At 50.3% G+C, this 23,754-nt stretch overlaps 1 protein-coding gene across 3 annotated transcripts in view; it reads right to left on the bottom strand.

The window, feature by feature from the left end:
- Window positions 1–11,303: 11,303 nt before the first annotated feature.
- Window positions 11,304–23,754, bottom strand: part of LOC138064092 (uncharacterized) — a 126,349-nt gene continuing 113,898 nt past the window's right edge. Inside the window, exons 2-6 of one of the 3 annotated variants that reach the window (XR_011137337.1) lie at window positions 18,669–18,859; window positions 18,374–18,540; window positions 13,221–13,285; window positions 12,002–13,135; window positions 11,305–11,590 (exon numbers count right to left, since the gene is read on the bottom strand). Coding sequence is in view for 1 of the 3 variants with exons in the window: in XM_068925040.1 (XP_068781141.1) it covers window positions 11,586–11,590; window positions 12,002–12,196; window positions 13,196–13,285; window positions 18,374–18,470 (387 nt within the window). In the remaining 2 variants the exon portion in view is untranslated. Of the gene's footprint in view, window positions 11,591–12,001; window positions 18,611–18,668; window positions 18,860–23,754 lie in introns of those variants that run through there. The other 2 variants (XM_068925040.1, XR_011137336.1) reach the window with 2 other exon arrangements.

The following is a 23,754-nucleotide window of genomic DNA, read 5'->3' as shown; positions in this document are numbered from 1 at the left end:
GGAAAAGCCTTGGCCCGAAATCCTGACCTGAACTCCTTTGGAAAAGCCTTGTCTTGAAGCCCTGGCCTGAATTCCTGGCCGGAAGCCCTATGGAAAAGCCTTGGCCCGAAACTTTGGCCTGAAACCCCTTTGGAAAAACCTGTCCTGAACCCTGGGCCTGAACCCCTGGCCTTAATCCCTTTGGAAAAGCCTTGGCCTGAACTCCTGTCCTGAACCCTTTGAGAAAAGCCTTGGTCTAAACCCCTGGCCTTAATCCCTTGGGAAAAGCTTTGGCCTGAACTCCTGGCCTGAACCCCTTTGGAAAAGCCTTGGCCTGAACCCCTTTGGAAAAGCCTTTGTCGAAATCCCTTGGCCTGAACCCCTTTGTAAAATCCTTGGTCTGAACCCTGGGCCTGAACCCCTTGGGAAAAGCCTTGGCCTGAATCCTTGGCCTGAACGCTTGGCCTGAACCCCTTAGGAAAAGCCTTGGCCTGAAACCCTGGTCTGGACCTCTTGGGAAAAGCCTTGTCCTGAACCCTTGGCCTGCATCCCTTTGGAAAAGCCTTAGCCTGAACCCTTGGCCTGAACCCTTTGCCTGAATCCCTTTGGAAAAGTCTTCGCCTGAACTCTTGGCCTGAATCCCTTTGGAAAATTCTTCACCTGAACTCTTGGCCTGAACCCCTTTGGAAAAGCCTTGGTCTAAACCCTTGGCCTGAACCCCTTTGGAAAAGCCTTGGTCTAAACCCCTGGCCTGAACCCCTTTGGAAAAGCCTTGGCCCGAAATCCTGACCTGAACTCCTTTGGAAAAGCCTTGTCTTGAAGCCCTGGCCTGAATTCCTGGCCGGAAGCCCTATGGAAAAGCCTTGGCCCGAAACCCTCGCCTGAATCCCTTTGGAAAAGTCTTGGCGCGAAGCTTTGGCCTGAAACCCCTTTGGAAAAACCTGTCCTGAACCCTGGGCCTGAACCCTTGGCCTGAATCCCTTTGGAAAAGTCTTCGCCTGAACTCTTGGCCTGAACCCCTTTGGAAAAGCCATGTCTTGAAGCCCTGGCCTGAATTCCTGGCCGGAAGCCCTATGGAAAAGTCTTGGCCTGAAGCTTTGGCCTGAAACCCCTTTGGAAAAACCTGTCCTGAACCCTGGGCCTGAACCCTTGGCCTGAATCCCTTTGGAAAAGCCTTGGCCTGAACCTGTTTGGAAAGGTTTTCATCGTAATCCTTGGCTTGAACTCTTGGCCTGAATCCCTTTGGAAAAGCCTTGGTCTGAACCCCTGGCCTGAACCCCTTTGGAAAAGCCTTGGCCTGAACCCCTTTGGAAAAGCCTTGGTCTAAACCCCTGGCCTGAACCCCTTTGGAAAAGCCTTGGCCTGAACCCTTTGGTCTGAACCCGTTTGGCAAGGTTTTGATCTGAACCCATTAGGAAGAGTCTTGTCCCGAACGTTTAGCTTAAATCCCTTCAGAATAGCCTTGGCCTGAATCCTTGGCCTGAATCCCTTAGGAAAGCCTTCGCCTGAACCCTTGGCCTGAATCCCTTTGGAAAAGCCTTGGCCTGAACCCAGGGCCTGAACTCTTGGCCTGAACCACTTTGGAAAAACTTTGTTCGGAAACTCTTGACCTGAACCCCTTTGGAAAAGCCTTGGCCTGAACCCTTGGTCTGGACCTCTTGGGAAAAGCCTTCGACTGAACCCTTGGCCTGCATCCCTTTGGAAAAGCCTTGGCCTGAACCCTTGGCCTGAATGCCTGGCCTGAACCCCTTTGGAAAAGCCTTGGCCTGAACCCCTTTGGAAAGGTTTTGCTCTGAACCCTTGGCCTGAATCCTTGACCTGAACCCCTTTGGAAAGGTTTTGCTCTGAACCCTTGGCCTGAATGCCTGGCCTGAACCCCTTTGGAAAAGCCTTGGCCTGAACCCCTTTGGAAAGGTTTTGCTCTGAACCCTTGGCCTGAATCCTTGGTCTGAACCCCTTTGGAAAAGCCTTGGCCTGAACCCTGGCCCTGAATCCTTGGTCTGAACCCCTTTGGAAAAGCCTTGGCCTGAACCCCTTTGGAAAAGCCTTGGTCTAAACCCCTGGCCTGAACCCCTTTGGAAAACCCTTGGCCTGAACCCTTGGTCTGAACCCGTTTGGAAAGGTTTTGATCTGAACCCATTAGGAAAAGTCTTGTCCCGAACTGTTGGCTTAAATCCCTTCAGAAAAGCCTTGGCCTGAATCCTTGGCCTGAACCCCTTTGGAAAAGCCTTGGCCTGAACCCTTGGCCTGAAACCCATTTGGAAAAGCCGTGGCCTGAACCCCTGGTCTGAACCCCGTTGGAAAAGCCTTGGCCTAAACCCCTTGGCCTGAATCCCTTTGGAAAAGTCTTGGCCTGAACCCTGGGCCTGAAACCCTTGGGAAAAGCCTTGGCCCGGAATCCTTGGCCTGAACCCTTGGCCTGAACCCCTTTCGAAAAACTTTGCTTGGAACCCTTGACCTGAACCCCTTTGGAAAAGCCGTGGCCTGAACCCCTCGTCTAGATCCCTTGGGAAAGCCTTGGCCTTAATCCTTGGCCTGAACCCCTTTGGAAAAGCCGTGGCCTCAAATCCTGGTCTGAACCCTTTGAGAAAAGCCTTGGTCTGAAACCCTTGGGAAAAGCCTTGGTCTATACCCCTGGCCTGAAACCCTTTGGAAAAGCCTTGGCCTGAATGCCTGGTCTGAACCCCTTTGGAAAATCCTTGGTCTGAACCCTGGGCCTGAACCCTTGGCCTGAACCCCTTTGGAAAAGCCTTGGCCTGAATGCCTGGTCTGAACCCCGTTGGAAAAGCTTTGGCCTGAACCCCTGGTCTGAATCCTTGACCTGAATCCCTTTGGAAAAGCCTTGAGCTGAGTCCTGGGCCTGAAACCCTAGCATGATTCCCTTTGGAAAAGCCTTGGCCCGAAGTTTTGGCCTGAACCCCCTTTGGAAAAACCTGTCCTGAACCCCTTTGGAAAAGCCTTGACCTGAACCCCTCGGCCTGAATGCCTTTGGAAAAGCCTTGACCTAAACCTGTCGGCCTGGCTCCCTTTGGAAAAGCCTTGGCCTGAACCCTTGGCCTGAACCCCTTTGGAAAAGCCTTGGCCCGAAATCCTGACCTGAACTCCTTTGGAAAAGCCTTGTCTTGAAGCCCTGGCCTGAATTCCTGGCCGGAAGCCCTATGGAAAAGCCTTGGCCCGAAACCCTCGCCTGAATCCCTTTGGAAAAGTCTTGGCCCGAAACTTTGGCCTGAAACCCCTTTGGAAAAACCTGTCCTGAACCCTGGGCCTGAACCCCTGGCCTTAATCCCTTTGGAAAAGCCTTGGCCTGAACTCCTGTCCTGAACCCTTTGAGAAAAGCCTTGGTCTAAACCCCTGGCCTTAATCCCTTGGGAAAAGCTTTGGCCTGAACTCCTGGCCTGAACCCCTTTGGAAAAGCCTTGGCCTGAACCCCTTTGGAAAAGCCTTTGTCGAAATCCCTTGGCCTGAACCCCTTTGTAAAATCCTTGGTCTGAACCCTGGGCCTGAACCCCTTGGGAAAAGCCTTGGCCTGAATCCTTGGCCTGAACGCTTGGCCTGAACCCCTTAGGAAAAGCCTTGGCCTGAAACCCTGGTCTGGACCTCTTGGGAAAAGCCTTGTCCTGAACCCTTGGCCTGCATCCCTTTGGAAAAGCCTTAGCCTGAACCCTTGGCCTGAACCCTTTGCCTGAATCCCTTTGGAAAAGTCTTCGCCTGAACTCTTGGCCTGAATCCCTTTGGAAAATTCTTCACCTGAACTCTTGGCCTGAACCCCTTTGGAAAAGCCTTGGTCTAAACCCTTGGCCTGAACCCCTTTGGAAAAGCCTTGGTCTAAACCCCTGGCCTGAACCCCTTTGAAAAAGCCTTGGCCCGAAATCCTGACCTGAACTCCTTTGGAAAAGCCTTGTCTTGAAGCCCTGGCCTGAATTCCTGGCCGGAAGCCCTATGGAAAAGTCTTGGCCTGAAGCTTTGGCCTGAAACCCCTTTGGAAAAACCTGTCCTGAACCCTGGGCCTGAACCCTTGGCCTGAATCCCTTTGGAAAAGCCTTGGCCTGAACCTGTTTGGAAAGGTTTTCATCGTAATCCTTGGCTTGAACTCTTGGCCTGAATCCCTTTGGAAAAGCCTTGGTCTGAACCCCTGGCCTGAACCCCTTTGGAAAAGCCTTGGCCTGAACCCCTTTGGAAAAGCCTTGGTCTAAACCCCTGGCCTGAACCCCTTTGGAAAAGCCTTGGCCTGAACCCTTTGGTCTGAACCCGTTTGGCAAGGTTTTGATCTGAACCCATTAGGAAGAGTCTTGTCCCGAACGTTTAGCTTAAATCCCTTCAGAATAGCCTTGGCCTGAATCCTTGGCCTGAATCCCTTAGGAAAGCCTTCGCCTGAACCCTTGGCCTGAATCCCTTTGGAAAAGCCTTGGCCTGAACCCAGGGCCTGAACTCTTGGCCTGAACCACTTTGGAAAAACTTTGTTCGGAAACTCTTGACCTGAACCCCTTTGGAAAAGCCTTGGCCTGAACCCTTGGTCTGGACCTCTTGGGAAAAGCCTTCGACTGAACCCTTGGCCTGCATCCCTTTGGAAAAGCCTTGGCCTGAACCCTTGGCCTGAATGCCTGGCCTGAACCCCTTTGGAAAAGCCTTGGCCTGAACCCCTTTGGAAAGGTTTTGCTCTGAACCCTTGGCCTGAATCCTTGACCTGAACCCCTTTGGAAAAGCCTTGGCCTGAACCCTGGCCCTGAATCCTTGGTCTGAACCCCTTTGGAAAAGCCTTGGCCTGAACCCCTTTGAAAAAGCCTTGGTCTAAACCCCTGGCCTGAACCCCTTTGGAAAACCCTTGGCCTGAACCCTTGGTCTGAACCCGTTTGGAAAGGTTTTGATCTGAACCCATTAGGAAAAGTCTTGTCCCGAACTTTTGGCTTAAATCCCTTCAGAAAAGCCTTGGCCTGAACCCTTGGCCTGAAACCCATTTGGAAAAGCCGTGGCCTGAACCCCTGGTCTGAACCCCGTTGGAAAAGCCTTGGCCTAAACCCCTTGGCCTGAATCCCTTTGGAAAAGCCTTGGCCTGAACCCTGGGCCTGAAACCCTTGGGAAAAGCCTTGGCCCGGAATCCTTGGCCTGAACCCTTGGCCTGAACCCCTTTCGAAAAACTTTGCTTGGAACCCTTGACCTGAACCCCTTTGGAAAAGCCGTGGCCTGAACCCCTCGTCTAGATCCCTTGGGAAAGCCTTGGCCTGAACCCTGGCCCTGAATCCTTGGTCTGAACCCCTTTGGAAAAGCCTTGGCCTGAACCCATTTGGAAAAGCCTTGGTCTAAACCCCTGGCCTGAACCCCTTTGGAAAACCCTTGGCCTGAACCCTTGGTCTGAACCCGTTTGGAAAGGTTTTGATCTGAACCCATTAGGAAAAGTCTTGTCCCGAACGTTTAGCTTAAATCCCTTCAGAAAAGCCTTGGCCTGAATCCTTGGCCTGAACCCCTTTGGAAAAGCCTTGGCCTGAACACTTGGCCTGAAACCCATTTGGAAAAGCCGTGGCCTGAACCCCTGGTCTGAACCCCGTTGGAAAAGCCTTGGCCTAAACCCCTTGGCCTGAATCCCTTTGGAAAAGTCTTGGCCTGAACCCTGGGCCTGAAACCCTTGGGAAAAGCCTTGGCCCGGAATCCTTGGCCTGAACCCTTGGCCTGAACCCCTTTCGAAAAACTTTGCTTGGAACCCTTGACCTGAACCCCTTTGGAAAAGCCGTGGCCTGAACCCCTCGTCTAGATCCCTTGGGAAAGCCTTGGCCTTAATCCTTGGCCTGAACCCCTTTGGAAAAGCCGTGGCCTCAAATCCTGGTCTGAACCCTTTGAGAAAAGCCTTGGTCTGAAACCCTTGGGAAAAGCCTTGGTCTATACCCCTGGCCTGAAACCCTTTGGAAAAGCCTTGGCCTGAATGCCTGGTCTGAACCCCTTTGGAAAATCCTTGGTCTGAACCCTGGGCCTGAACCCTTGGCCTGAACCCCTTTGGAAAAGCCTTGGCCTGAATGCCTGGTCTGAACCCCGTTGGAAAAGCTTTGGCCTGAACCCCTGGTCTGAATCCTTGACCTGAATCCCTTTGGAAAAGCCTTGAGCTGAGTCCTGGGCCTGAAACCCTAGCATGATTCCCTTTGGAAAAGCCTTGGCCCGAAGTTTTGGCCTGAACCCCCTTTGGAAAAACCTGTCCTGAACCCCTTTGGAAAAGCCTTGACCTGAACCCCTCGGCCTGAATGCCTTTGGAAAAGCCTTGACCTAAACCTGTCGGCCTGGCTCCCTTTGGAAAAGCCTTGGCCTGAACCCTTGGCCTGAACCCCTTTGGAAAAGCCTTGGCCCGAAATCCTGACCTGAACTCCTTTGGAAAAGCCTTGTCTTGAAGCCCTGGCCTGAATTCCTGGCCGGAAGCCCTATGGAAAAGCCTTGGCCCGAAACCCTCGCCTGAATCCCTTTGGAAAAGTCTTGGCCCGAAACTTTGGCCTGAAACCCCTTTGGAAAAACCTGTCCTGAACCCTGGGCCTGAACCCCTGGCCTTAATCCCTTTGGAAAAGCCTTGGCCTGAACTCCTGTCCTGAACCCTTTGAGAAAAGCCTTGGTCTAAACCCCTGGCCTTAATCCCTTGGGAAAAGCTTTGGCCTGAACTCCTGGCCTGAACCCCTTTGGAAAAGCCTTGGCCTGAACCCCTTTGGAAAAGCCTTTGTCGAAATCCCTTGGCCTGAACCCCTTTGTAAAATCCTTGGTCTGAACCCTGGGCCTGAACCCCTTGGGAAAAGCCTTGGCCTGAATCCTTGGCCTGAACGCTTGGCCTGAACCCCTTAGGAAAAGCCTTGGCCTGAAACCCTGGTCTGGACCTCTTGGGAAAAGCCTTGTCCTGAACCCTTGGCCTGCATCCCTTTGGAAAAGCCTTAGCCTGAACCCTTGGCCTGAACCCTTTGCCTGAATCCCTTTGGAAAAGTCTTCGCCTGAACTCTTGGCCTGAATCCCTTTGGAAAATTCTTCACCTGAACTCTTGGCCTGAACCCCTTTGGAAAAGCCTTGGTCTAAACCCTTGGCCTGAACCCCTTTGGAAAAGCCTTGGTCTAAACCCCTGGCCTGAACCCCTTTGAAAAAGCCTTGGCCCGAAATCCTGACCTGAACTCCTTTGGAAAAGCCTTGTCTTGAAGCCCTGGCCTGAATTCCTGGCCGGAAGCCCTATGGAAAAGTCTTGGCCTGAAGCTTTGGCCTGAAACCCCTTTGGAAAAACCTGTCCTGAACCCTGGGCCTGAACCCTTGGCCTGAATCCCTTTGGAAAAGCCTTGGCCTGAACCTGTTTGGAAAGGTTTTCATCGTAATCCTTGGCTTGAACTCTTGGCCTGAATCCCTTTGGAAAAGCCTTGGTCTGAACCCCTGGCCTGAACCCCTTTGGAAAAGCCTTGGCCTGAACCCCTTTGGAAAAGCCTTGGTCTAAACCCCTGGCCTGAACCCCTTTGGAAAAGCCTTGGCCTGAACCCTTTGGTCTGAACCCGTTTGGCAAGGTTTTGATCTGAACCCATTAGGAAGAGTCTTGTCCCGAACGTTTAGCTTAAATCCCTTCAGAATAGCCTTGGCCTGAATCCTTGGCCTGAATCCCTTAGGAAAGCCTTCGCCTGAACCCTTGGCCTGAATCCCTTTGGAAAAGCCTTGGCCTGAACCCAGGGCCTGAACTCTTGGCCTGAACCACTTTGGAAAAACTTTGTTCGGAAACTCTTGACCTGAACCCCTTTGGAAAAGCCTTGGCCTGAACCCTTGGTCTGGACCTCTTGGGAAAAGCCTTCGACTGAACCCTTGGCCTGCATCCCTTTGGAAAAGCCTTGGCCTGAACCCTTGGCCTGAATGCCTGGCCTGAACCCCTTTGGAAAAGCCTTGGCCTGAACCCCTTTGGAAAGGTTTTGCTCTGAACCCTTGGCCTGAATCCTTGACCTGAACCCCTTTGGAAAAGCCTTGGCCTGAACCCTGGCCCTGAATCCTTGGTCTGAACCCCTTTGGAAAAGCCTTGGCCTGAACCCCTTTGGAAAAGCCTTGGTCTAAACCCCTGGCCTGAACCCCTTTGGAAAACCCTTGGCCTGAACCCTTGGTCTGAACCCGTTTGGAAAGGTTTTGATCTGAACCCATTAGGAAAAGTCTTGTCCCGAACTTTTGGCTTAAATCCCTTCAGAAAAGCCTTGGCCTGAACCCTTGGCCTGAAACCCATTTGGAAAAGCCGTGGCCTGAACCCCTGGTCTGAACCCCGTTGGAAAAGCCTTGGCCTAAACCCCTTGGCCTGAATCCCTTTGGAAAAGCCTTGGCCTGAACCCTGGGCCTGAAACCCTTGGGAAAAGCCTTGGCCCGGAATCCTTGGCCTGAACCCTTGGCCTGAACCCCTTTCGAAAAACTTTGCTTGGAACCCTTGACCTGAACCCCTTTGGAAAAGCCGTGGCCTGAACCCCTCGTCTAGATCCCTTGGGAAAGCCTTGGCCTTAATCCTTGGCCTGAACCCCTTTGGAAAAGCCGTGGCCTCAAATCCTGGTCTGAACCCTTTGAGAAAAGCCTTGGTCTGAAACCCTTGGGAAAAGCCTTGGTCTATACCCCTGGCCTGAACCCCTTTGGAAAAGCCTTGGCCTGAATGCCTGGTCTGAACCCCGTTGGAAAAGCCTTGGCCTAAACCCCTTGGCCTGAATCCCTTTGGAAAAGCCTTGGCCTGAACCTGTTTGGAAAGGTTTTCATCGTAATCCTTGGCTTGAACTCTTGGCCTGAATCCCTTTGGAAAAGCCTTGGTCTGAACCCCTTTCAAAAAGCCTTGGCTTGTACCCTTGGTCTGGACCTCTTGGGAAAAGCCTTGGCCTGAACACCTTTGGAAATGCCTTGGTCTAAACCCCTGGCCTGAACCCCTTTGGAAAAGCCTTGGTCTGAACCCCTTTCGAAAAGCCTTGGCTTGTACCCTTGGTCTGGACCTCTTGGGAAAAGCCTTGGCCTGAACCCCTTTGGAAATGCCTTGGTCTAAACCCCTGACCTGAACCCCTTTGGAAAACCCTTGGCCTGAACCCTTTGGTCTGAACCCGTTTGGCAAGGTTTTGATCTGAACCCATTAGGAAAAGTCTTGTCCCGAACGTTTAGCTTAAATCCCTTCAGAATAGCCTTGGCCTGAATCCTTGGCCTGAATCCCTTAGGAAAGCCTTCGCCTGAACCCTTGGCCTGAATCCCTTTGGAAAAGCCTTGGCCTGAACCCAGGGCCTGAACTCTTGGCCTGAACCCCTTTGGAAAAACTTTGTTCGGAAACTCTTGACCTAAACTGCTTTGGAAAAGCCTTGGCCTGAACCCTTGGTCTGGACCTCTTGGGAAAAGCCTTGGACTGAACCCTTGGCCTGCATCCCTTTGGAAAAGCCTTGGCCTGAACCCTTGGCCTGAATGCCTGGCCTGAACCCCTTTGGAAAAGCCTTGGCCTGAACCCCTTTGGAAAGGTTTTGCTCTGAACCCTTGGCCTGAATCCTTGACCTGAACCCCTTTGGAAAAGCCTTGGCCTGAACCCTGGCCCTGAATCCTTGGTCTGAACCCCTTTGGAAAAGCCTTGGCCTGAACCCCTTTGGAAAAGCCTTGGTCTAAACCCCTGGCCTGAACCCCTTTGGAAAAGCCTTGGCCTGAACCCTTGGTCTGAACCCGTTTGGAAAGGTTTTGATCTGAACCCATTAGGAAAAGTCTTGTCCCGAACTGTTGGCTTAAATCCCTTCAGAAAAGCCTTGGCCTGAATCCTTGGCCTTAACCCCTCTGGAAAAGCCGTGGCCTGAACCCCTGGTCTGAACCCCGTTGGAAAAGCCTTGGCCTAAACCCCTTGGCCTGAATCCCTTTGGAAAAGTCTTGGCCTGAACCCTGGGCCTGAAACCCTTGGGAAAAGCCTTGGCCCGGAATCCTTGGCCTGAACCCTTGGCCTGAACCCCTTTCGAAAAACTTTGCTTGGAACCCTTGACCTGAACCCCTTTGGAAAAGCCGTGGCCTGAACCCCTCGTCTAGATCCCTTGGGAAAGCCTTGGCCTTAATCCTTGGCCTGAACCCCTTGGGAAAAGCCGTGGCCTCAAATCCTGGTCTGAACCCTTTGAGAAAAGCCTTGGTCTGAAACCCTTGGGAAAAGCCTTGGTCTATACCCCTGGCCTGAAACCCTTTGGAAAAGCCTTGGCCTGAATGCCTGGTCTGAACCCCTTGGGAAAATCCTTGGTCTGAACCCCTGACCTGAACCCTTGGCCTGAACCCCTTTGGAAAAGCCTTGGCCTGAATGCCTGGTCTGAACCCCGTTGGAAAAGCTTTGGCCTGAACCCCTGGTCTGAATCCTTGACCTGAATCCCTTTGGAAAAGCCTTGAGCTGAGTCCTGGGCCTGAATCCCTAGCATGATTCCGTTTGGAAAAGCCTTGGCCCGAAGTTTTGGCCTGAACCCCTTTGGAAAAACCTGTCCTGAACCCCTTTGGAAAAGCCTTGAGCTGAACCCCTCGGCCTGGCTCCCTTTGGAAAAGCCTTGACCTAAACCGGTCGGCCTGAATCCCTTTGGAAAAGCCTTGACCTGAACTCCTGGCCTGAACCCCTTTGGAAAAGCCTTGGTCTGAAGCCCTGGCCTGAACTCTTGGCCTGAACCCCTTCGGAAAAACTTTGACCTGAACCCTTGGCCTGAACCCCTTTGGAAAAGCCTTGCACTGAGACCTGGGTCTGAATCCCTGGGCTGAATCCCTTTGGAAAAGTCTTGGCCCGAAGCTTTGGCCTGAACCCCTTTAGAAAAGCCTGTCCTGAACCCCTTTGGAAAAGCCTTGACCTGAACCCCTTGGTCTGGACCTCTTGGGAAAAGCCTTGGCCTGAACCCTTGGCCTGAATCCCTGGGCTGAATCCCTTTGGAAAAGTCTTGGCCCGAAGCTTTGGCCTGAACCCCTTTGGAAAAACCTGTCCTGAACCCCTTTGGAAAAGCCTTGACCTGAACCCCTTGGTCTGGACCTCTTGGGAAAAGCCTTGGCCTGAACCCTTGGCCTGAACCCCTTTGGAAAAGCCTTGGCCTGAATCCTTGGCCTGAACTCTTGGCCTGAACCCCTTTGGAAAAACTTTGCTCGGAACCCCTGGCCTGAACCCCTTAGGAAAAGCCTTGGCCTGAACCCCTGGTCTGGACCTCTTGGGAAAAGCCTTGGCCTGAACCCTTGGCCTGAATCCTTGGCCTGAACCCCTTTGGAAAAGCCTTGGCCTGAACCCTGGGCCTGAACCCCTTGGGAAAACCTTGGCCTGAAGCCCTGGGCTGAACTCCTGGCCTGAACCTGCAGTCGTAAATTCAGCGATGCCTCCCTGGAGTAGAAGAAAGGTGAGAGTCATTCAATATGAATTAATGCTCTTTATTATAGCGTCCGCATAGCAGCCCCCGAAGCTTTCCCCCTAGTAGTCTTTTATCTCCCCCCGAGCTATCACACGCCTCTTCCAGTGCTTGGATTGGTTAGATCCCCTTGTCCACGCGCATCTTCCATCAGCCTGATTGGTCAGGTCACTCAGTTCACGAGCTATCGGTTGTCTCATTCCGCTTACTCTGTGACCTCCAAATCCAGATCCAGGCGGTGGATTCAGGCATGTTATCTACTTGCTCTTGCTCAAGCGGCTAGGGTTACTCTAAGTCAAACAAGAGTTAGTGCAGTCCTTATGCAAGGTTACTCTAGGTCAAACACAGAGTCAGCGTATTTCAATCACAGGGTTAGCGTATTCATAGTGCCCCAATTCCATTAACCATACTTCCACCTCATCTCCCCCCTTTTCTTTTTGCGCTAGCAAGACCACATGTGCATCCTTTTCCAGCAATCGTCTAAAAATGCCGAAGGCAACTAAGCCTGTGACGATCAACAGAAGTACAAAATCGTAACCCTTCCTTTAAAAGTTGTGCAACCCATGCTGGCCACCCTAGACCATTCCACCAGGTGTCAAAAATAGAATCCTTTTCCCTTAATTTCTTTATATTATCTCTTAATTCTTTTATGTGGCCATGTATGGATTTACTATGATCCGATAGATTCATGCAGCACATACCTTCAAATTCTTCGCAGCCATGTCCATGAGCCAAAAGTAAAAAATCTATGGCCGCTCTATTTTGCAGTACCTCATGTCGAACGCTAATAACATCCTGACTAAGTTCATCGAGGATCTCAGAAGTTATGTTCCATTCTCCCTTCTCCCAACACGCGAACTGTTTGAGCAGCCTGAGGCTTTTAGCAGCTGCGCATCCTGGGCAGAAAAACGATGTTACGATTCGGGTGGCGGCGCCCCAAAACTCCGGTGCAGTCTCACCCTTACAATCAAGTTCGTGTATCCCCCTTTTAATCCTCCTTGTCCACTTCTGTAATTGGTGAAGACTTGGGTGTGCTAGAGCTAATTTTCCCAAATAACAGGGTCTGCCTATTGGGGACCTAGGAATACCATTAAAGGCTCTATCCCCACAAATCAGAAATATCTCTTTGGGCAGTTTATGGGGTGTCTTCCCTGTCATCTTTAAGTTGGAATAGGTCATCTCAGAATTGTTAAAGTTCCAGAAAGAATTTGTCAGGTTAACTATTACCTGTCTTGAATCAGCCTCATTCATTTTGTCGGGTGGTGGTGCAAATTTGACACACCCATTGGTGTTGTTAACACTCCCTAAAATATCTAATTCCTCTGGGTCATGTATGAGGGTTACATTTAGTGACTCTATGACTTAAGCTTGCCAGCACGCTAATTGCCACTCAGGTGAGTGATTGGAACTCTCAGCTTTATATGTTTGATTAAGTTTCTTTTCTTCCCATGCACCACTATGGACAAGACCCTGATAGTCCTTAGGGTCAAAATAGGGCACTCCTATCAGGCATGTAGAAAACGGTTGTCCCACCTGCTGTAAGCTCAAACAAAAAGCTTGTTGCCCTGTGTGATTAGCTATTGTTACCCATACATTTTGTCTAGGCTCAACCCTAATTTGCATTGCTTGACTATTGTGAATTAAGCTAAGCAAAATAATGAAAGCGCTTGCGTTCCGCATCTCCCTCTGCTGTAAGAATATTTAAAAACACTTGGAAACCCAGGAGCATCACGTTGTTACTTCCACGGTTTCGTTGTTCTGAGGATTCCCCGGAGGTCGTATTTCCAGGGCAGGCTTGCACCAACGACTTGGTACCCACAATGGTCCGTCCGGTCCTGCAACACAGAAATACCCCCTGCCCTGCGTTATTACCCTTGTCGGTGCTTGCCACTGACCCGATGTTGGTTCGCGGTATCTCACCCTTATCTCTGTTTCCCTTTTTCTTGGTCCCTGATGTATCAATATTGGTGGCTCATCATGTCCTTCTGTTATACACAAAAAGTTTAGTGTAAATACCGCCTTTCCCAATATTAACTCTGGATCTGTGACCCCCCCGCATTTTTTGACGGATAATCATTTCCTTTAAAGTACGATTTGCCCTTTCTACTATGGCTTGTCCTGTTGGATTATGAGAATACCCGTTACATGTTCTATTCCCCATGTCCTACAAAACTGTTGGAACCACTGGCTTATATAGCATGGCCCATTGTCGGTCTTAAGCACTCTCGGGACCCCCAGGACAGCCATGGTGCTATGCATATGCCGAATGGCGTGTAGGGCCTTCTCTCCTGTTTGTGCCATGGCATGTAGTACTCTAGAGTACGTGTCCACTGTGACGTGCACATACTTTCGGCGACCAAACTCTGGTATGTGAGTCACATCCATCTGCCATATATCTCGGGGTTCAATTCCTCTAGGATTAACTCCGATACCAAGACCAGACCCCTGACCCTGACATGAGGGGCAGGATCGTACAATACCCTTGGCCTCTTCCCAGGTGAGTCCAAATTGTAATTTCAGCCCTCTCGCATTCTGATGGTATTGGTCATGGCTGATCCGAGCAGTCACAAACTTGTTTTCGGGAGCCTTAATTACCGGTCCCGCAACCGCATCATCTGCCCGCTGGTTGCTTTCTCCTAAACCTATCGGGAGCATATGACTTCGCACGTGCACGACACTATTTTGCTGTTCGCTGTCGCACCGCTTGTTTGAGCTCTAGGAACAATTGTACTAGTCGCTCCCTTTTTGTGGTGCGGATGATGGCATCTTCAATCCTGTTCAAAACTCCCACTACATACAGAGAGTCCGTTACCACATTAAGTGGATCATGCATCCATTTTGTAAGGGCCCGTACTACAGCTTTCAGCTCCAGCGTCTGCAGACTATCTTGATTATCTCCCTTCCATATCTCTCGCTGCCAACCTTTTGTATTCTGCCAAATGATTGCAGCAGTATGGCTTCTTCGTCCAGCATCCGTGAAAACCGTTAGTCCTTCCACCGGTGTTTTGCTTAACAGGGGCCTTTCTACCCATTCCCATCTGGATAACATTTGTGATTCTTTTCCTTTAGGGTAGTGGCTCGAAATCGTTCCTGTGAAACCTATGCATGCAAGTGCTAATGAGTCATTATGCCTCATTGTCCATTCCAGCATTTCCTGTCTTATGGGGAGGACCAATTCTGCTGGTTCTTTGCTGCTAATGTTTAGTGCACGTTCCCTTACTTTCTTTACGAGCTCTGCCATCCCATCTATTCGGGATGTTATGGACATTCTTGGTTGAATTTTTGGGTACACCCATTCCAATATTCTCATTCCTTCCCCCCTTTTCTTTTGCTCGTGCTGTGCGAGCACTGCGTGCAGGTGTCCCGAGGGCGGAGTGTAGATACATCCAATGATGGGACGTGCAGGATCAAACCGATCAGCCCACGCAGTGGAGAGTAGCTGTCCGATGGTGTCAATCACTCACTATTGTTCCTTGGTCGGCATTAGCCTTTCAGCCGCTCTGTCACCGCCTCGAAGCATTGGCAATAATGGTTCCAATAAGTCGTTAGTGATACCAGCAAGAGGGCGTATCCATTGGATATCCCCTATCAGTCTCTGGGCATCGGCCAATGTTCGAATAGTGGTATGCACAGTAGTTTTTTGTGACCGGACTGCCTCTTCCGTTATTACCCATCCTAGGTATTTCCAGTCTGGCTGTCTCTGAACTTTTTCCGGAGCTATTTTTAGTCCGCACTATAACAACGTATTTTCAATCCACGCCAGCTCCATATCTGATATCGAGCTAGGGGAGGCGAACAATATATCATCCATATAATGATATATGCACCACCCCGGTCTCCTGTGTCGCAGTGGCTGCAAGGCAAAAGCTACAAACTGCTGGCATATAGTCGGTGAGTTTTTCATCCCTTGTGGTAAAACTGTCCACTTGTACCGAGCAGCCGGCTCTGCTCGATTTATCGACAGTAATGTAAAGGCAAACTTTGGCATATCGTCCGGATGTAATGGAATCGTAAAGAAAGAGTCCTTCAAGTCTACAATGAGTAAGTGCCATCCTTGGGGAAGCATTGTTGGCATGGGTAAACCCGGTTGTAGGGCTCCCATAGCTTGCAGTACGGCGTTGACGCGCCGTAAATCATGTAACGGTCTCCATTTTCCATTCTTTTTAGGTATAACAAAAATAGGTGTATTCCAGGGGCTCAATGACGGGCGAAGGTGACCCGCCTCCAATTGCTCTTTCACAAGTTGGTGAGCTATTTCCAGCCGCTCTTCCTTAAGGGGCCACTGTTCCACCCACACTGGCTCATCAGTGAGCCAAGTCAAGCGAATTATGGGCGGCATTCATTGCGGCTCCACACCTCCAGTGACCCCTACCAAAAATCCGTTGTCAGTCTGACACCCATCTGTCCGAGGATGTCGCGCCCCAACAGTCCTTGGAGGTCAGGTGGCAGGGGCAATATAAATGGCTTACAAGCGATACTCTGTCCATCTGGGAAGGTCAGAAGTATTAAATTCTTGCTTTGTTTTGTGGCAGAACTACCTCCTACCCCTGCAATGCTGGTGCCTGCGTGTTCCATTGGCCACCGTGGTGGCCACGCTGTAGTGGAAACGATGGTGACATCAGCCCTGGTGTCCAAAATAAATTCTATGGTAGCTCGTTGGTCACCAAGTGACATCTGTACAGGCAATTTGGGTTTCTTGGTCGAAATCTGTTGAGTGAAAAATACCTCAGGAGTGTTAGTAGACCCCCATCCCCTGTCTCCTCGCTCCCGGGGCATTCTTTGAGGCGCTTGACTGTAGAAAGGGACCAGCTGAGCTATCTTCGTTCCCTTTGGAATGTGTATTGGTGGGGCAAGGGCTTGACACATAATCTTCACTATACCGGTGAAGTCAGCGTCAATTACTCCTGGAAATATAAACAGTCCCATTTTTGTTGCCGAGGAACGTCCCAACAACAATGCACATAGTCCATGCCCTAAAGGTCCTTGTGCGTCAGACTCTATCAAATGGACCTCTCTATTGATTAGCATAGCATCTACTGCTGTTGCCAGATCAACCCCTGTGCTCCCTGTTGTGGCTGTGGGGTTACGGTCCAGGTAGCCTCCTTGGCTGCTGGCATTTTTGTCTTGGCGCCCCAGCTGGCACTCTTTTTCTGGTTTCCCGACTGGCATTCTCTAGCCTTGTATCCTGGTTTCCTGCATTTCTGGCAGGCTTCCGGCATTTGGCAGTCGCATTTCATATGTCCTGTCTTACCGCATCGAAAACATGTTACCTCCCTTGACCACGCCCCCCTTTGTACTGGTCGTACTGCAGCCCGGACAGCAGCTGCAACAACTGTAGCTGTCTCATCATCTCGGGCATGGTCCATTCGTTCTATCATCTGTGATACTTCGGCATTCTTTGGCAGAGTGGCTAGGATCGCCTTGGTGCGTTCATTAGCATTATCGAAAACCAACGTCTTAAATAACGTCGGTCGCATATCCTCTGTTAAGTCCGGGTGATTTTCCAAAGATCGATATAAATGATCGACAAAAGTCCCAAAGGGCTCTGTTGGACCCTGCGTCACTCTTGAAAATGCTCTTTTCTGTCCTTTTGGCTTTATAGACCAGAAAGCCTGTAATGCTAGTTGCTGTGACAATCGTAATACAAAAGGTGGTATATTCAACTGTGCCTCCTGTAATTCAAACGCTCCAGCTCCAAGCAACACCTCTGATGACACACCCAGCAGGGGATCCCCCTGCCCCCGAGGTCGTGAGGCTTCCTGCCAACATAATCTGCGCCACTCAGATTTCCACACAATGTATTGTGAGGGGGATAAAATGATTGATGCCAGCTGACGGGAGTCATTTGGGATCATAACATCGGCCCCATATATATACCGTAACAACTGCCCGCTTAACGCAGATGTCGGTCCGTACTCATCAAAGGCTTTCTTCAGCCTTTCAATTATTTTCCAATCAAAGGGTTCCCATTTCTGGCCCCCTCCTCCTCCGTCCGCAACCACCGGAAACGCACTTAGTCCTTCCTCGAAAGGAATGCCTTCCAGAACGAGCGCTTTCTGAAGCGTAGTCGTCCACCGACCTGGCTCCAGACGCACTGTCGCGCCCTCTCAGTGTAACGGCGCAGAGCTCGCTGCTGGCAGAGCAGGGGCTGGCCCGAACGGAGACTCCCACACCCCACCCGCTCGTCTGTCAGCTTGTCCGGTTGAGCTGGTTCCCTGCAGACACGGCCCCCTCCCTCCCGGCAAAGGAGGGGCCATGGGTGGTGGCCAGAGGAACGGGGCGTCCAGGGGCGGAGCAGATGGCACAGCTGGGAGGGGCGGTGGAGGGGGGGGGTTGTCCTTTTCTTTCAACTGTTCTTGTTCTAATTTTAAACTCTGCATCGCCTGGGACAGATGTTTAATCACCTGTTCCAATTCCTCGCTCCGATGCGCGACTCCTAAGGGCTTTTGTTTTTCCACATCGCCCTCCGACCGTTCCGCCTCCTGATCTGTCACTACGGCCTGTTTTTCTTTATCCTCCCCTGGCACCTCCTCACAGATCGGAGACCCCTTCGAATCACCAGCCTCCCCGTTCATGGTCTGTGGGCAGCGATCCTGCCCTGTTGAGAACAACTGCTTCAACGCCTGTATTGAGCTGGCCGGCTTTGCCGTCATGCCACGACAGCCCACTGGCACCACAGGCGCTGCAAAGAGTTCACTCTGTTCACTTGCACTAGTGGCTAGAGCCAAAGCTCCAGCTGCGGTTTTTTCTCTGTTACTGTTTCTTTGATAAGGTGCCAAGGGCCTATAAGGTCCTTCGCCCCCCTCCTCTCCATTGCCAATGGCAGTCCATATCTCTTCTTTTACCGCGTCCCAGGTGGAGTCCTTAAACAACTCGCCCGTACACTGCAACGCGCCCGTGCGCCAGCCAAAATCCACTAGGGCGGAAATGTCCTTTTCTGCGCTCTTTGAAGTTTTCCCTCTCTTAGAGAGGACCCGCCAAAGCAAACGTGCTATGGCTTCCGGCTCCTCCTTTGAGCCCATCTCCCTCGGCTCCTGCACGTAGGCAGCCCTGCCCGTTCCGGCAGCACTCACCTCTTCTAGTGAGTCGTTGACATGCGCACGCCTTATTTTTTCCGCCGAGGTCCTCTACTCCCCCGCAGTCGCCTTCCCTCCGCTGCAGACCCGTCATCAAAGGAAAAACGTCGTTCTTCAAAGTATCACGTCGGGGTCACCATTTGCAGTCGGAAATTCAGTGACACCTCCCCGGAGTAGAAGAAAGGTGAGAGTCATTCAATATGAATTAATGCTCTTTATTGTAGCGTCTGCATAGCAGTCCCCGAAGCTTTCCCCCTAGAGATCTTTTATTTCCCCCCAAGCTGTCACGCACCACTTCCAGTGCTTGGATTGGTTAGGTCCCCTTGTCCACGCGCATCTTCCATCAGCCGGATTGGTCTGGTCACTCAGTGCAGGAGCCATCTGTTGTTTCATTCCGCTTACTCTGTGACCATCAAATCCAGATCCAGGCGGCGGATTCAGGCATGTTATCTACTTGCTCTTGCTCAAGCGACTAGGGTTACTCTAGGTCAAACACAGAGTCAGCGTATTTCAATCACAGGGTTAGCATATTCATAGTGCCCCAATTCCATTAACCATACTTCCACCTCACCTGAACCCTTTCCGTGAGCCCTTTGCCTGAACCCTTTGGAAAAGCCTTTGCCTGAACCCTGTGCCTGAACTCTGTTCCTAAAGCGTTTGCCTGAACCCTTTGCCTAAAGCCTTTCCCTGAACACTTTGGAAGAGTTTTTGCCTGTAACCTTTAGAAAACCCTTTGCCTGAACCCTTTGGAAAAGCATTTGTCTGAACATTTTGTCTGAACCCTTTCCCTGAACCCTTTGGAAAAGTCTTTGCCTGAACCCTTTGGAACACCATTCGTCTGAATCCTTTGCCTGAACCCTTTGTACGAACCCTTTGGAAAAGCTTTTACCTGAACCATTTGTCTGAATCCTTTCCCTGAACCCTTTGGAAACATCTCTGACTGAACCCTTTGGAAAAGCCTTTGCCAGAACTCTTTTCCTGAACCCTTTGCAAAAGCCTTTGCCTGAAACCTTTGGAAAAGCCTTTGCCTGAACCCTTTGCCTGAGCCCTGTCTGAATCCTTTGGAAAAGCCTTTGCCTGAACCCTTTGCCTGAACCCTTTGCCTGAACCCTTTGGAAAAGCCTTTGACTGAACCCTTTGCCTGAACTCTTGGCCTGAACCCTTTGGAAAAGCCTTTCCATGAACCCTTTGCCTGAACCCTTTGGAAAAGCCTTTACCTGAACCATTTCCCTGAACCCTATGTCTGAACCCTTTAGAAAAGCCTTTGCCTGAACCTTTTGCCTAAAGCCTTTGCCTGAACCCTTGGGTAAAGTCTTTGCATGAACCCTTTGCCTGAACCCTTTGCCTGAAACCTTTGCCCGAACCCTTTCAAAAAGACTTTGCCTGAATCATTTGCCTGAACCCTTTGCCTGAACCCTTTGGAAAAGCCTTTGCCTTAACCCTTTGCCAGAACCCTTGGGTAAAGTCTCTGCCTGATGCCGTTGCCTGAACCCTTGGGTACAGTCTCTGCCTGAACGCTTTGCCTGAACCCTTTGGAAAAGCCTTTGCCTGAACCCTTTGCCTGAACCCTTTGGAAAAGCATTTGTCTGAATATTTTGTTTGAACCCTTTGGAAAAGCCTTTGCCTGAACACTTTGCCTGAACTCTTTGGAATAGTTTTTGCCTGAACCCTTTGGAACACCATTCGTCTGAATCCTTTGCCTGAACCCTTTGGAAAAGCCTTTGCCTGAACCGTTTGGAAAAGTCATTGCCTGAACCCTTTCCCTGAACTCTATGTCTGAACCATTTAGAAAAGCCTTTGCCTGAACCCTTTACCTGAACCCTTTGCCTGAACCTTTTGCCTGCACCCTTTGGAAAAGCCTTTGCCTGAAACCTTTGCCTGAAACCTTTGGAAAAGCCTTTTGCCTCAACGCTTTGCCTGAACCCTTTGCCTAAAGCCTTTTCCTGAACCCTTTGGAAAAGCCTTTGCCTGAACCCTTTCCCGGAACCCTATGCCTGAACCCTTTGGAAAAGCCTTTGCCTTAACCCTTTGCCTGAACCCTTGGGTAAAGTCTCTGCCTGATCCCGTTGCCTGAACCCTTGGGTAAAGTCTCTGCCTGAACCCTTTGCCTGAACCCTTTCCACAAGCCCTTTGGAAAAGCCTTTGCCTGAACCCTTTCCCTGAACTCTGTTCCTAAAGCACTTGCCTGAACCCTTTCCCTAAAGCCTTTCCCTGAACCCTTTGGAATAGTTTTTGCCTGTAACCTTTGGAAAAGCCTTTGCCTGAACCCTTTCGAAAAGCCTTTGACTGAACCCTTTGCTTGAACCTTTTGCCTGAACCCTTTGGAAAAGCTTTTGCCTGAACCCTTTCCCTGAACCCTATGTCTGAAGCCTTTAGAAAAGCCTTTGACTGAACCCTTTGCCTGAACCCTTTGCCTGAACCTTTTGCCTGAACCCTTTGGAAAAGCTTTTGCCCAAACACTTTGCCTGAACCCTTTGCCTGAACCCATTGCCTGAAACTTTTGGAAAAGACTTTGCGTGAGCCCTTTGCCTGAACCCTTTGGAAAAGTCTTTGCCTGAACCCTTTGCCTGAACCTTTTGCTCGAACCCTTTGCCTGAACCCTTTCGAAAAGACTTTGTCTGAATCATTTGCCTAAAGGCTTTGCCTGAACCCTTTGGAAAATCTTTTGCCCAAACACTTTGCCTGAACCCTTTGTCTGAACCCATTGCTTGAAACCTTTGGAAAAGACTTTGTGTGAGCCCTTTGCCTGAACCCTTTGGAAAAGTCTTTGCGTGAACCCTTTGGAAAAGTCTTTGCCTGAACCCTCTGCCTGAACCTTTTGCCTGAACCCTTTGGAAAAGCCTTTGCCTTAACCCTTTGCCAGAAACCTTGGGTAAAGTCTCTGCCTAATGCCGTTGCCTGAACCCTTGGGTACAGTCTCTGCCTGAACGCTTTGCCTGAACCCTTTGGAAAAGCCTTTGCCTGAACCCTTTGCCTGAACTCTTTGGAATAGTTTTTCCCTGAACCCTTTTGAAAAGTCATTCCCTGAACCCTTTGGAACACCATTCGTCTGAATCCTTTCCCTGAACCCTTTGGAAAAGCCTTTGCCTGAACCGTCTGGAAAAGTCATTGCCTGAACCCTTTCCCTGAACCCTATGTCTGAACCCTTTAGAAAAGCCTTTGACTGAACCCTTTTCCTGAACCCTTTGCCTGAACCCTTTGGAAAAGCCTTTGCCTGAACCCTTTGCCTGAACCCTTTGGAAAAGCATTTGTCTGAATATTTTGTTTGAACCCTTTGGAAAAGCCTTTGCCTGAACACTTTGCCTGAACTCTTTGGAATAGTTTTTGCCTGAACCCTTTGGAAAAGCATTTGTCTGAATATTTTGTTTGAACCCTTTGGAAAAGCCTTTGCCTGAACACTTTGCCTGAACTCTTTGGAATAGTTTTTGCCTGAACCCTTTGGAACACCATTCGTCTGAATCCTTTGCCTGAACCCTTTGGAAAAGCCTTTGCCTGAACCGTTTGGAAAAGTCATTGCCTGAACCCTTTCCCTGAACTCTATGTCTGAACCATTTAGAAAAGCCTTTGCCTGAACCCTTTACCTGAACCCTTTGCCTGAACCTTTTGCCTGCACCCTTTGGAAAAGCCTTTGCCTGAAACCTTTGCCTGAAACCTTTGGAAAAGCCTTTTGCCTCAACGCTTTGCCTGAACCCTTTGCCTAAAGCCTTTTCCTGAACCCTTTGGAAAAGCCTTTGCCTGAACCCTTTCCCGGAACCCTATGCCTGAACCCTTTGGAAAAGCCTTTGCCTTAACCCTTTGCCTGAACCCTTGGGTAAAGTCTCTGCCTGATCCCGTTGCCTGAACCCTTGGGTAAAGTCTCTGCCTGAACCCTTTGCCTGAACCCTTTCCACAAGCCCTTTGGAAAAGCCTTTGCCTGAACCCTTTCCCTGAACTCTGTTCCTAAAGCACTTGCCTGAACCCTTTCCCTAAAGCCTTTCCCTGAACCCTTTGGAATAGTTTTTGCCTGTAACCTTTGGAAAAGCCTTTGCCTGAACCCTTTCGAAAAGCCTTTGACTGAACCCTTTGCTTGAACCTTTTGCCTGAACCCTTTGGAAAAGCTTTTGCCTGAACCCTTTCCCTGAACCCTATGTCTGAAGCCTTTAGAAAAGCCTTTGACTGAACCCTTTGCCTGAACCCTTTGCCTGAACCTTTTGCCTGAACCCTTTGGAAAAGCTTTTGCCCAAACACTTTGCCTGAACCCTTTGCCTGAACCCATTGCCTGAAACTTTTGGAAAAGACTTTGCGTGAGCCCTTTGCCTGAACCCTTTGGAAAAGTCTTTGCCTGAACCCTTTGCCTGAACCTTTTGCTCGAACCCTTTGCCTGAACCCTTTCGAAAAGACTTTGTCTGAATCATTTGCCTAAAGGCTTTGCCTGAACCCTTTGGAAAATCTTTTGCCCAAACACTTTGCCTGAACCCTTTGTCTGAACCCATTGCTTGAAACCTTTGGAAAAGACTTTGTGTGAGCCCTTTGCCTGAACCCTTTGGAAAAGTCTTTGCGTGAACCCTTTGGAAAAGTCTTTGCCTGAACCCTCTGCCTGAACCTTTTGCCTGAACCCTTTGGAAAAGCCTTTGCCTTAACCCTTTGCCAGAAACCTTGGGTAAAGTCTCTGCCTAATGCCGTTGCCTGAACCCTTGGGTACAGTCTCTGCCTGAACGCTTTGCCTGAACCCTTTGGAAAAGCCTTTGCCTGAACCCTTTGCCTGAACTCTTTGGAATAGTTTTTCCCTGAACCCTTTTGAAAAGTCATTCCCTGAACCCTTTGGAACACCATTCGTCTGAATCCTTTCCCTGAACCCTTTGGAAAAGCCTTTGCCTGAACCGTCTGGAAAAGTCATTGCCTGAACCCTTTCCCTGAACCCTATGTCTGAACCCTTTAGAAAAGCCTTTGACTGAACCCTTTTCCTGAACCCTTTGCCTGAACCCTTTGGAAAAGCCTTTGCCTGAACCCTTTGCCTGAACCCTTTGGAAAAGCATTTGTCTGAATATTTTGTTTGAACCCTTTGGAAAAGCCTTTGCCTGAACACTTTGCCTGAACTCTTTGGAATAGTTTTTGCCTGAACCCTTTGGAACACCATTCGTCTGAATCCTTTGCCTGAACCCTTTGGAAAAGCCTTTGCCTGAACACTTTGCCTGAACTCTTTGGAATAGTTTTTGCCTGAACCCTTTGGAACACCATTCGTCTGAATCCTTTGCCTGAACCCTTTGGAAAAGCCTTTGCCTGAACCGTTTGGAAAAGTCATTGCCTGAACCCTTTCCCTGAACTCTATGTCTGAACCATTTAGAAAAGCCTTTGCCTGAACCCTTTACCTGAACCCTTTGCCTGAACCTTTTGCCTGC

Source organism: Struthio camelus, chromosome W (assembly GCF_040807025.1).
Source record: "Struthio camelus isolate bStrCam1 chromosome W, bStrCam1.hap1, whole genome shotgun sequence".
Taxonomy (NCBI): Eukaryota; Metazoa; Chordata; class Aves; order Struthioniformes; family Struthionidae; genus Struthio; species Struthio camelus.
The sequence above is the reverse complement of the archived record's forward strand: the minus strand, read 5'-3'. Positions and strand labels throughout refer to the sequence as shown.